A 13,997-nucleotide genomic window follows, 5' to 3' on the forward strand; every position below is an offset into this window, starting at 1 on the left:
AATGACCACGACTCTTATGTCGATGAGATTTTTTCATTTGAAAACTAAACTACCTCATTGCACTGCACACACACAAAACTTTTCCTTATTTGGAAGAAGCTCAAATATTTCTGAATATATTCTTAACATGATGATGTCATGTTAAGAATATAATGCGGCAATCAACCAAAACATCTCCTTTGCCAGATCTGACCCACAAGCAGGCCATAGCATGACCACGTCAGCCAGCAGGAGCGGACAGCCAAAGTGCCATCACTCCACATGGTGTGTGGGCCTGATGAATGTGTCTGACACAGTTTTGCTATCTGGGGATGAGGTGCCTTCACCAGTTGTCATTCTCAGTGACAGTGAGGCAACAGACAAACAATTTTTCTATCTGGGTCAGACGGATTACGGACACCTTCCATTACTACTTACCTGGATATTGATGAGCTGCCATCAACATTGTGGGCAACACGGAGGCTCAGTGGTTGGCACTGTTACCTGACAGCAAGGTCCTGAGTGTGATCACTGATTGGGGCAGGGCATTTCTGTGGGCATCCCCATGTTTTGGTTTTCTCCAGGTTCTCCAAATGATTATGTCAAATTCTCTAATCATTAACCTAGGCTCCTAATACATAGGGTATTGAATTAATAGAAAAGCAATTATTATTAAACATTATTTTTATTAAATGTATTTTGTTATTATACGTTTTATCGCAGAATCCATGTACAGATGTGTTTCAACCCTCAGACAGACTTTTTACGACGAAAAGATCTAACATATTGAACCTAGTCAAGACGTAGCAGGAAGAAAGTTACACATTTAATAAATAAACTATCAACAACCAGAAATCAACCAAAAGGAACCCTAACAGCAAAACAAAAAGTTAATGGACCAGCTAAAATCAACAACTCTGTCATTTTTGCCACAGTCCACATTCTTTCTCACAGCAGTTGACATTCAAATAGTCATAATGATTGTTCACGACCTTAAGAGATTGGTTTTATGGAATCAAACATGTTTTATTTTAACAGGCCCAAGTCTTTAAATTAGATCAATTATTGGACAAATGCTTTTAGAAGTCTTGTTCCTCTTTTCATATTTCAATTTTTAGCTGATTACGGCAAGTTTGGTCTGCTTCTCAGACTTTAAATCTTGAATGAATGAGTGTTTTCTGTGTTGATGAAATCAGAAAATCTGCTTTAAGATGAATATTAATATTAATATTCCACCCACTTTGAGAGGTCTGCATACATATTTATTTTAACTTAACATTATTTTATAAATATATTAAAAAAATGATTGTCCTGTGTAAAACCCTGACATTTATTGGTTAGTACAATTTTACTTGGCAAAGTCAGATTTTAAAACTACATTTTAATTGTCTGAGACCAATAAATATTTCATGTCCATTACGCTGGATACTGGGTTTTCTTATTGTCATACCTTATCACTAAGAACAAAAACCTCATGTCTCTTAAACAGTTCATGAAGGAAAAACAAACTGATTGCAGCTCTGATTATGTGAATAGTCAGTTGATGTTGTTCAATGACATTTTTCAATTTTAGTAACATGCCAGCTTACCTGGCTTGAAACTGAACAAATATTTCCAATTACACTGAGTTAATAACAAAACAAAGTGTTGATTTAATATCATTGATTATATTTTACAGTGTAGAAATGTCTGGTAGAAAGAAACGTTTGTTTTCCTTGCATTTGACAGCAAAATAATTTCATATTTTGAATATTTTAAATGCTAAAAATGTATCATTTTTCAGTCCAAACACCTCATTATTATTTACAGTATGTCAAATATATAATGTAAAATAAATTGGTATTTTTACAGTGAACACTGTTCACCACAGTAGGTTGGCAGTTAAAGTTTGCATGTGATCTTGCAGCCTCATTCTGTACATCCTATAATACATTTACTGCCCGTCTGTCTCTCAAACACACACACAAGATTGAAACAAACTTTCAGGTTGAAGCAGTTACTATTATATGTACACACTGTAACTGAATGTGAAAGTGTGTACATGTGTGTAATATGGTAGTTTGTATAAGGTTGTGATTTGTACAGACAAGCTCAGATCATTCCCTCATCAGCTTGCGTTTACATAAGCTCTCCTTGTGCTACCAGATTATTACACACTAGACTGGGCCGACAGCAGGCTGCATGATGGTTGTTGGGTGATGCCAACCAGCAGCTACTACAGAAACAAGCTACTATTTCCTGTAAATTGAGGATAACTCCTTCACGTATATAGTTTAACAGTTTCGTAAGACAAAAAAGGGTCATCATGTCTCAGAGCCATACAAGTTGAGGACACATTCACAAATAGCTGAATATGAGAAGGTTAGTTTGGTTACTCTCGGAACTGCTGTCAATCATCTGTCTCAACCTACAGAGTCTATATTTCTGGGTTGTTTCCTGCAGGTGATTCAAGTTGTGTTCTAACAGGACAGAGACTTGCATGTGTCAGCTGCCCTCTGTCCTGTTTGGTTGTGTCCTCTTTGCTACTCTCTTGAAGTAATTGGTAAGTGATGACCCTTGAGCCAGCCCCTCCCTCCTGGAGCCTGGTGGGTGGAGTAGGGTTGTCAGCTTGATTCAGCTCACCTGTTCTGGCTGCCAGAGTATATAAGCTTGTGGCTGACAGCCCTTCACTCTGATTGCCTTTCCCAGCGCCTGCACCTTTTTGGTTTTGCTATACTATTATACACCACCTCTCCACACAGCCACGTTCACACCAATGATGCAACTGACATACACGCCTCATCTTTCAGATTATTGTTTAGTTTCTTATGTTTATTATAATAAATTACTTATGTTCATTTTCACACTCCATGTCCTTTCCCATTCTCTGTCTTGGCCTAGAGCCAGTTTATGACAGCTCGTTAAAAACACACGTTCTGTCGCCACAAACACAGCTGGAAATTGTCCCGAGGTCTACTTATCTAGTGGTGGAAACCGTTTTCACAAGTGTTTATATTTTGGCAATTAAGGGGAAAAAACATTAAAGCATATAAACACACTGACAACATTTTACATTTAGTCTGCTATTACCACCTCTGCATCGTCATAGTTGTGCAGTATATGTAACAATATATGCAAAATATTTTTTTTCCAAGTTCATTATACCTCAAGTCCTTTGTGAGTGATGATCGCTGGTAATTTTGCTGATGAGTCCTGTGACAACATTGGATTTGATGAGTCATCTTCCTGTCAGAGCGTGCACTCAGCCCATTGCTGTTTATAGCTAGACACAAACTATAGCCCATGTTCTTTCAAACACCCTGGCTTAGAGCAGTTTCTTTCAGAATGTGAAGGCGTACACTACGCCCACAACTATTATGTTCCCAATTGTGGCAGTGATGGCGATCCACAGCCAAATGGCATCCCCGGACATGGACTGGGGCTCCTCAGGCTGGCCATGAGCTGCCATGGAGGCAGCATGGATGCTGGCAGATGAGTTGAACAGAGAATGGTCCGTGCTGTAGTCATCATTTGGAGATGAGTCCATGAAGGCACCTGTCATCACCGGAATCTGTGGGAACAGAAACAAAGGGGCGTGGCCATAAGAACCACTACTATTCCTCTTGAAACTATACCGTCCATTTTTAGAAAAGCTGCTATTCAAATAGTTGCCAGGACACATACATATACAGTAGGTAAGGCTTCTTGCACATAAAGTGTTGAGATTCATTGAAAGTTACAATGTAGGACAGACTAGAAATAGTTACTAAGTTAAGACACTATTTCTGTTAAGAGGAGATGCTCAGAGCGGCATAGTGATTACAGATGATCATTTCCATTTATTACACTCACTGTAGTAAAGAGTCCTATTTTCTTCTATTTTTTTCTCACTTGCCTCACTTCCTCTCCTCCTTTCCTCATTGGCTCCTTTCTTCACTCTTGTTCACACCTTGTTTACTTGATTATGTTCACCTGTGCACTCCCTATTTAAAGACTGCACATCCACTCATTCACCCCTCTCAACTTCACATGGGGTGGCAGTATCAGTAATAGGAGTTTTCTACTCTACTTTTAGTACTTTTCTTACATCAACTTCAGTTTAACTGAGAACCTAGTTATTTGTATTAAAGAGCTATGATACTTATGTTAATTCCTAATAGTTTGTTTGGAAAAATGAACCTTTGTTTAAAGATAATAGCACTGAAGTAAAATAGTCCTGGCTCTGTTGCAGACCTGGGATTTGTATTTACCACAGTGGTGTTGCACTCAGAAACTGTGGGAGGCGCCAAATCGCACAAAATGACAATTTCTACATTATGCTGCTTAAGCAACAAATACTACTGTAATGCTGGCTATAAGTTCCTGTAATGTGTGTGTTAAGTTGCAGTGGTTTATTTAAGGGATGTGTCCACTGTAGGTGGTGTTGGGTGATAAGTTGTTCCAGGTAGACTTAAAATGGGTGTTGTGTCTAAGTTTCTACATCAGGACACTTCGTGCCAGATTGGAGAAAAGAGAAGCGAGATAGAGGAACAGGAGCTTGTGTTGGCCCACCAACGCCAGAAAAGAAGGCGGAAGCCCTCTGGAGGATGAGCAGGAGCCATCGAGAGGTCAGGGTTTGATCGGGCATTGGCCAAGCCGCTGTCTGAGAACCAGAGTCTGATAGGACAGGCTGGAGAGCTAGGAAGGCTCGGTTCTGGGGTGCTGGAAAGGCTTGTGTATCAAAGGCTCTTATTCTGAAGGAGCGTGCTCTTGTTGTGAAGGAGCGCCTCAAGAGGTTACGCAGTCACCACCAGTGAAGAAGTGAGAGCGCACAGAAAAGTCGAGCAGACAGAGTTCCCTTTCCTCCTTTTTTCCCACCTGTGCTCACTGTGGACTTCATAGTATTTTTTACGCCTGAAACACGGTAGTTTTTTGTTTGAAGAGGGTTATTGTGCCACTCCAAATGTTTAAGTGAATGAACGAAGTGAGTATCGTTGCATACTGTGTTATACTGTGTTTACCAGCACAATTAGCTAATCTCGTGTGCTTTCTGCCGCCGGACGGTAATGGAGGTCCGTGGTGTTTACATTGTTCATGAATCTACTATGAACGCTGGTAGCCGAGTGTTGTGTGTGTGTCCAGCAAGCTAGCTGTTGTAATGCAACGTTGTTTGGGTCGTTAATTTATCAGCTGTAGGCCGCCATGTGCGCTGAGTGTCGTCTTTTGTTTATACCCTGCTTCGCCAGGAGAGGGAGCCATTGACCACTAGTTAACCTATACCTGTGCTCCTGTTGGTTTGAATGCATTACTGTTGCATATAAAGGAAAGACACTTATATTTTCTGATTGTGTAACCATTTACTATTCCTTTATTATTTAAATGCATTTTTATAATGGCTATGTGGTTTGTTACTATTTGCAGAACTATACAACAACATTGAGTGCACAATAAATGCCACCATCAGCGCACCTGCAAGCCTCATTACTGTGTCCTGACCGGCACCTCATCTTGACCGCTGTAACAACCTTAAAAGAGCTAGCCCTACACCTTACCTCTGAAACAGCTTGGCTATGGGGTGCTGGACACTTACGCTGACTGAGGCTAGCAGGCTGGTGGCTAGCAGACACTGGAGCTAACGGGAGGCTAGCGGGCTGGTGGGTAGCAGACACCGGATCTGTCTAGAAGCTGATAAAACTGAGCCTTACAGCTGGGAGTGCTTGGCTGGAGGCTGCGGCTTGGGCTGGTAGCTGGTAACCTGGGGCTGAGAGCTGGGTGCACAGGGCTGAGGCCTAGCAAGCTCCACGCTAAGACCAATATCGGAGCCACTGGAGTTTGGCCGACCAAATCTCTTTAAGAATAGCCACTCTGGATAACAGTTTAACCATGCCTGGAGCTTCCTGCAACCAGGGATTAAAGACCATCTTCATATCAAAAATGGCAATGGCCTTTGGCTTCTCCACACTGTCTGTGCTATTCTTTAAATGAAAGAAAAAAACAGATTGTCCCACATACCCTCCAGTTGTGCGCTGGTGTCTGAGTCCAAAAAAGATGGTGTCTGCTGGGTCGATCTTTTTTGGTCAGTTCATACTGTGATGGGTGGCAAAATGTTAAGGAGCAAAATGCAAGACACTCAGGCAGGCAGGATTAGGAGCAGAAGCTGAAAAATCAAAAAGCCATAGAACCCAAAAAACCAAGAAGTGCAAAAATACCTCACAAAAAAAAGTAGAAACAAACAAGCTTAAACAAAGTACAAACCAGTAATGTATAAACAGTATACACTAGGGCTGACTGACTAAAAAGACAAAGGTGAACAGAGAAAAATGGCAGAGATTCACACAAAGGGAGGAAATGACAAGCAAAACACGCCACAGGGGCACAATTTCAAAATAAAACAGGAAATCACAGAATCACAAACTCAAAACATGACATGTTTTAGTATAAACCATTCGCACAAGGCCATGGTGGTTGCCAATTACTTGTCCGACCTCAGGTCTGTCTTGGTTTCACCCCCTGTGCTCATATCAGGATTACTGGTTCCAGTATTACTAAAGATGGTTGGTGGCTGTAAACCCAATTACAAATTTCAATGTCCCTTCACACACATCCATGCTTTTCAGTCTGTGATTGTCACACTTCCTGCACAATTTGTCTTCTCTTGAAGAAGACAGTGTCATCTCTACAGCATTTACACCATACAGTATGTATGAAATGATTAAAAGAATAAAGTCTATCACTGCAAATACACTGCCACACTGCCATTAAAGGAGTAGGTATTCATTCCTCAGTGCTGACGTTCCTCACAGTTTGCATATCACTGTCTGTCTCCTGCTGGTCTGAAACATATGGAGCACTTTACAAAGCTGCTGTTGCAAAGGCTGAACATCTTGATGTTGCTATGGGCAACAAATAAGCCTCATGTTGGGTGACAGTCATGGGGGGTTTAAGTGCTCTCTGTGGTTGAAAGCTTGTCTTTCTATTGCCTGCAGGGCCAGGACAAGAGGAAATGATGTACTGTATTCTACAAGAGAGAGCCTCCAGCATCTTTTTTTAAGCTGAGATCAGGCTGAGCACTCACTTGATGTGTTTGTTATCCTGAAAACACAATACACTGTGCAGTTGGTAGATATTTGGCTGGTAACACATTTATTTTGTTGTGTTGGGTCAGTACTCTAGCACAATGGATTTTGAAAGAAACAACAGACTTGATTCACAGCCAAATAAAGTCAGTGAGTGGCTTTCACAGGTTTTATAATCAGACGTGAACTGGTTCTTTACCATGTAAAAATCATTAGCATTGGGAAATACCTAAACAATCAATGGACAGCAACTCTTAGTGCCAGATATTACGCCCGTGGCTATCAACATAACATTTAAGAGGTTATAGTCCAAAAGACTTTTTTTCACAACCTGTGAAAACTGAACAGAATAGCATTGGAGCTTAGGAGTTAAAAGTGGCACTATGTAGTTTTGAAGAAAAAATTCAAACTCAGAATTTTATTACTGAATAACCAAGTTGACCAACGACAACACAGTTTGTGTGGGAGACAGAGGCAAGCACGGGCCGGCACAGGTATGTCCCCAGGCCACCTCCCACCTCCTACCATGAGCCATATTAGAGGAGAAAAGGACACGGACAGAAGATTGAGAAGGGGGGAGGGAGATTTTTCAGTGAAAAAACAAGTTATCCCTTTTTTCAGATGACAGACCAAAGCCAAGGCGCACCAATGTTTCTAATAATTTTTTGTTTATTAGGTTTAGGCATTAAGTCCGAAAAGGTTAAGGTTAGGGTGAGAGATAAGGATTGGCCTATCAGTACAGTAAATGTTGTAATGTACTTCAGTGGAAAGAGTAAAAAATGGAAATACAGAGAGAGAGAGAGCGAGAGCAAGACAAGAGTAGCCATAAGTCGTGAATAATTACAAGGAGAAGGTAAGTAATTGTGAGGAATTGTTTTGTTGAAAAAACAAAAGAAGAATCTTTGATAGGCTTAAGTGGAGTGCTCTGAACAGTGACGGGGAGCATCCCATAGCATCCGCATCCATCTCTCAAGAGTCAACCAGGCACACCTTTTTCAACCTGAATCCCTCCCTATAAGCCAGGACCCCAGATTCACACACAATCAGCACTAAGGCCAGTATGCATGTGTCTGGCGGGCTAAGCCCCAGGGGGGAATGTGGTGGGTGCAAGGGAGAGCTCAAGGAAGGCTGAAGGGAGCCTGATCCCTCTCATGACACCATGACAGACATCTCTACTGCTCAGTACTGGTACAAGAAAAGTCATTCCAGCTGTAGGAACACGCCTGTGTGCCACTTGCCACAGACCCGAGTGTCGTTAGACCTCAGATAACTGCAGGGACTGGGACTGGAAATCAAGGGAACGTGGACATTCCTGTCCGCGAAACCCCAAAAGCAAGAAGCTTGTTAGGTTTTCCGATTTGAGAGCCCATCTGAAATGGTTAGGGTCAAACTAGTAAGGGTGGTTAGGTTTAGGCATGTGAAAGCCGAAATGGTTAGGGCCAAACTAGTAAGGGTGGTTAGGTTTGACAAGAAGGAGAAGAACAGGAATTCTACTATAAACAAGTATGATATCAAGAGGGAGTGTAGAAGTGAAAGGGACATGGTTGGGTTTAGGAATCGTGAAATGTGACAGAAACGTGAGACAGGAGAAAAGAGTAATGGTAAGATGGGAAAGGAGAAAATATACTTTTTAGGGCGGCCCTTTAGTGTTGGCGATGAAGGGTGATACATAATTAATGAAAAGGGTAAGGATCAGTTGAGCTTCATTTCCTGAACCATTTTCAAGATAAAAATAGCATGGACGAAGTGGGGATTGTCCGATGAGGTAAGTCCATTGTTTTTTCGTGATATGCTTAGATGTAAGAAGTGATTGGAGTTCTTCAGTTATGATTTGGGCAGTGTCCGTGTACATGGGTTTGTATTACTTGACGTAGTATTCGGCAGAGGTGGGAATTGTGGAGTCATCAAGTCATCTCCATGCCATGTATTTGTTCTGTTCATGCACCTAACCAGCTGAGTCCAATCAGCACAGCTCTACGGCCAGGAAGGTGAGCCAATTAGTGAATGCACCTGGTTCAGTGACTGAGCAGAACAAATACATGGCATGGCGATGACTTGATGACTCCACAATTCCCACCTCGGGTGGCAAGTTTGGCGCGTCAGGTGTATATGTATATGTATCATCAGCGTAACTATGGAAGCTGATGCCGTGTCTCCTGATGACGTCCTGAAGAGGAAGCATGTAAAGATTAAAAAGAAGTGGACCTAAAATTGACCCTTGAGGAACCCCACATCCACTTTCATGGGTTCCTGAGGAACATGTATCCATACTTACATAAAAGCATCGGTCTGTGAGATAACAACAAAACCAGTTAAGAACAGTACCAGAGAAGCCGACCAGATGTCTGAGTCTGTTTAATAAAATGTGATAGTCTACTGTATCAAAAGCGGCACTTAGATCCAGTAGAACCAACACTGTGAGCTTTTTGTTATCTAAATTCCACCTGATGTCATTTTAAAATCTTTAAAAGTGCTGTCTCGGTACTGTGGTTTCTCCTAAAACCAGACTGATGTTTCTCTAAGATGGTATTTATGTTTAAAAAGTCATTAACTTGGTTAAAAAACACTTTTTCTAAAATTTTACTTAAAAACGGTAAGTTGGATACAGGTCGGTAGTTATTGAAAACATTGGGGGCTAAATTACTCTTCTTAAGAAGGGGCATCACCACCGCCGTTTTGAAGGTGGTGGGAAAGAGACCCGTCTGAAGAGAGCAATTCATGATGTTTAAAAACTGTTCCTCAAAGAATCCATAAAACGATTTTAAGAGTGATGTGGGAATTGGATCTAAAAGGCAGGTTGTTGGGTTTACTTGGGAGAAAACTCGACCTTGCATCAACCAGGGCAAAACTCTCCAGTGTTTCCTCAGGCAAGGACAACAGTTCAGGTCTGTTAACAGATAAAACTTGATGGGATAAGAGGCAGGATCTGATGTCCTTGATTTTGGTTCTGAAGTGGTCTGCAAAGTTCTCGCAGAGATCATCTGTGGGTGTCATAAAAACTTTATTGGATATAGAGCCTGTTAAAATATCAAAGGTGGAGAAGAGAAACCGGGGGTTGTTTTTATGGTTGGTGATGAGTTGTGAGAAATGGGAAATTCGTGCCTTTTAGACTGCATTATTGTAGGTTTTGAGTTGATGAACTAAAATCTCGTTATGAACTGTCAATTTACATTTTCTCCATCTTCTCTCAACACTCCTGCATTTTCTTTTCATTTCATTGATTTCATCGTTTTTTCTCCATAGGGGTGTAGGTTTTCTTTTTATTGTTTTTGTTAAAAGTGGAGCTACTGAGTCCAGAGTTGACTTCAGTGTACTGTTAAAATTATCAACGATAAAATCACAAGGTGCAGGTAAAATTTAAGCAGGAGTGCTCTGAAAATCGGATCCGAGGTAACATCAACATGTAGATTAAAATCACCAGTTATTAAAATCCTGCTGTAAGAGGTGTGAATAATTGATAAGTTCAGAAATTTCACTGATAAAAGAACTAGAGTGATGGGGTGGTGTATATACAGTAATGCAGATAATTGGAGGGCTGCTAAAAGTAAAGGCATGGTGCTCAAATGATATGTAACTGTTAAAAAACACTCCATTTGAGGCTAGGGAGTTATTTATGATGGATGCCGTCCTGCCTCCTCTTCTACACTCTCTAGTAGAAAATAAAAAAATTTAATTTAGTGGGGAAGCCTCGGTGAGCCAAGCCAAGTCTCAGTTAAAAGAAGACAGTCTAACTTATTATCTAAAATCACATCAGTCAATAAAAAAGTTCTATTTAAAAGTGAGCGAACATTAAAAAGTGCCATGTTGATGGTGACAGGTGACTTGTTGACTGGGGAGGTGGATTGTTCTGTGAGCGGTCTAAGGTTATTAAAGTTCACGGAGTGGGTAGTGTTGCAGTGTCTGATGTAGTGACGGAGTGTAATGATTACGGGAATGGTTATTATTATTATGTGAAATGTTGGTGTGAATATGAGGTCCAAGTCCGGTGTTGTGTATATGATGGTCAGAGGTGGAACTGAATGAATAGGAGCAAGGACCTGGGGGACCAATCGGTGGTGGACAGAGCAGCTGGTGCGGGTTTGGGGAGATTTGCATGCTGTATGCCGTGTGCAAGGTTGGCTGACAGCATGCGGGCACCTGTCCTGTTCAGGTGAAGCCCGTCTGGCCCAAAGAGATGTCGCCTCTCCCAGAACACGTCAAAGTTATTGACGAAGCCGACATGGTGTGAGTTGCAGGCAGAGGAGAGCCAGGTGTTTAGGCTGAGCAGCCTGCTGAAGCTGCCTATCCCTCTGCAGCAGGTGGAGGTGGGGCCAGAGATAAAAACAGCCACCTGGGACTGTGAGACAGTGTTAAAAAGGTGGGAGAAGTCTTGCTTTAAAAATTCCGACTGTTGCCTGGCGACGTCGTTTGCATCTGCGTAGATGATAATCCTTTTTGTCTGCGGATGCGAGCTCAGGATGTCGGGTATTTTCCCCATTATGTCCGTAACGGTGGCTCCGGGAACGACATGGTGAACGCCCCCCTCATGCGGACGTGCCTCACAATTGAGTCCCTGATGACCAGGGTTGTGGGAGCGTCCACTCTTCAGGGGCGCAAGCCAGCTCAGCCACCCCGCCACCCACACCAGGGCTCCGGGTGTGATATATATGCACTGCGTGTGCTATTTTAGCGCCTGGGAAACTATCCACTTGAACCTGCACGTCAGAAATGCTAGGGAGACGGGATATGTTGGAATCTCCCAAAATCACCAGCTGTCTTCTTGGTTCAAGAAACCAGTTTTTGTATTTGTCTCCAGTGGTCGGTGTACAGAGGTACCTGTCTCAGGGATCCCGATGTTTTGTTTGGAGCAGATTTAGTAGGGGTGTCTTTTTGGCGTTCATTAGGGCCAGCGGATGAGGAAGCCTCAGTTTGGATGTCATTCAGAAAGTCTTGTAGAACATGGTCCTCCAATGAATCAATATCCATCCGTTGTCGTTTGGTTTCTGGTGAAATGGACAGATTTAAGGGTTCAGGCAGTTGTGGGGTGGGAGCAATAGCAGTTGTTTGTTTAACTACCCTTATTGCAGGGATAAAGGAACTGGGTGAGTGTCAGATGTCACCTCATCAAACAATAGGGGTGATGTTGGTGGATATGGTGTTAATCTCGTGTGCGTAGTAGGTTTCAAAGGAGGTGTAGATAAGAGGTTCCTGTTCCGCCGGGATAGGTGTCTGTTGCCTTGGAGGGCCAGGTGACGTAGGTGGTGGGCGGAGGGATGGTAGGGGAGATGGTTGTGCCTATGACTGCTCGAGTAGGGAACGACGGAGACGTGACGTCTGAGAGCATAATGCGTTCGGCCACCAAGGACTTGTCTGAGATCTGCTGGGTGTGTCTACGGGCTTTGCGGTTTGCCACTAAAAGAGCCCTGTTCCAATCCAGAACCAGCAAAGTTGTGGTTTGTGTGACTGCCTTTTATAACTCTATAGTAGTGTTCTTGTAGCATCTCAAGTGTGGCCGTCGCACAAGTTAGTTTCTTTTGAGAGGCAGAATGGTTTAATCACACATGTTCAGTATGTGCTCACTTGGTACCAACAGGAGGATGACTCATTGGGGAAATTAAGTACTTAGAGATGACCTCAGGTAGAAAACCCCAGATGTTATGAGTACAAGATTTTGACAAAACATTTCTCAGAATGTATCAGAGAACTGGGTTACTGAGGGATAAGGTTAGTTTTGGTTTGATACAGTTGACTTGTTTAGTGAATTGTCGCCTTATTGTTGTAATGGTTTTGTCTGTCCCTGAGTGCTTATGTTGTTGGGGGCAATAGCTCCTGGTAGGGTCTCCTAAGGCAAATTGATCTCAGGGAGTGATTCAAGAAGACCCTGTGATTTGGCAAACACTGGGACAGAGTACCTTGCCCGGTATGGGGACACTTGGGCCCCCTCCTGGAGCCAGACCAGGGAGGGGAGCTTGCTGGTCAGGTCCCCATTGGGTGGGCTCAGCGGGGACCTGGGCATCCTGACCCCTGGCTTCACACACTGGCTCTTGGTATGTGGAATGCTACATGGTGGGAAAGGAACTGGAGCGGGAGGTAAGGTGGTACCAACTAGATATAGTTGGGCTCACCTCCATGTCCAGCGCTGGTTCTGGAACCAAACTCCCGGAGAGAGGCTGGACTCTCTCCTTTTCCCCCGAGTTGCCCAGGGTGAGAGGTGTCGGACGCATACAGGGGGGTATGCCTGCTGGATCACATCTGTGCCATTTCACATTCACAGGCACATTCCACCCACAGAGTTGCAACCTCCTAGGCGGTGTGGAAAGGGGCATCTCTGGCAGAGATCTGCTCAGCAGCTACTTGGTCGACTTAATTTAAGTTTGTTTGAAGCACAGGCCTAAGCTCATTGGGTTGTATGTGGGTAGAGTACTGGTGATGTGTTTGGGTTTCTGAGACTGCTTCTGTTCTTCGCATGGTCTTACAGAGTATGCACTAAATTACACATCTACAACAAGGATGCTTAATTGTTTCTTAAAATGACTGGTGCGTGTAATTTAACACATTAAAAAAAGTGTCTAGGGAAAACAAGACATCAGTCTGCTATGAGAACAGCCACTGATATTGAACAGAAATCAAATTAAGAAAATAAAAACTACTGTAAACTGACAGCCAAGCTGAGAGAAGTCAAAAGACACAAGAGAGTTAGATTATTTCAACATTATTAAACAAACAAGCTACCTTTTCAACAGCTGAAACATTAGGCTCACCCTAACCCTCTGGCAAAGTGCTTGACTACTGCTGCTTGCTCTAAGATGCATTGTATAAGGCCACTTAGATGCCTGAAATGTAAAAGACAACAACAAAAAAGCCTGTGTGCTCTTATACAACTCTATACAACAAGGTTCTTTGTGTTTTCTGTTCACCGAATGATGGTAAGTCTGAGGACAGCAACAACTGCTTGACATGTTCAGTAAAAACATGATCGAATGAAGAGTGTCGAGTCATTTTTTT

The 13,997-nt window shown here is 42.6% G+C and overlaps 1 protein-coding gene across 3 annotated transcripts in view; it reads right to left on the reverse strand.

Annotated features, from left to right (window-relative positions):
- Positions 1–707: 707 nt before the first annotated feature.
- The window catches only part of LOC311272088 (uncharacterized protein C14orf132), a 45,662-nt gene continuing 32,372 nt past the window's right edge, over positions 708–13,997 (reverse strand). For 2 of the 3 annotated variants that reach the window (XM_084378212.1, XM_084378213.1), the window contains exon 2: positions 708–3,529. In XM_084378212.1, coding sequence (XP_084234338.1) covers positions 3,299–3,529 — 231 coding nt within the window. In that variant the 3' untranslated portion in view covers positions 708–3,298. Of the gene's footprint in view, positions 3,530–3,642; positions 3,702–13,997 lie in introns of those variants that run through there. The other variant, XM_084378214.1, reaches the window with a different exon arrangement.

Source organism: Pagrus pagrus (assembly GCF_965226575.1).
Source record: "Pagrus pagrus genome assembly, chromosome: 16".
Lineage (NCBI taxonomy): Eukaryota > Metazoa > Chordata > Actinopteri > Spariformes > Sparidae > Pagrus > Pagrus pagrus.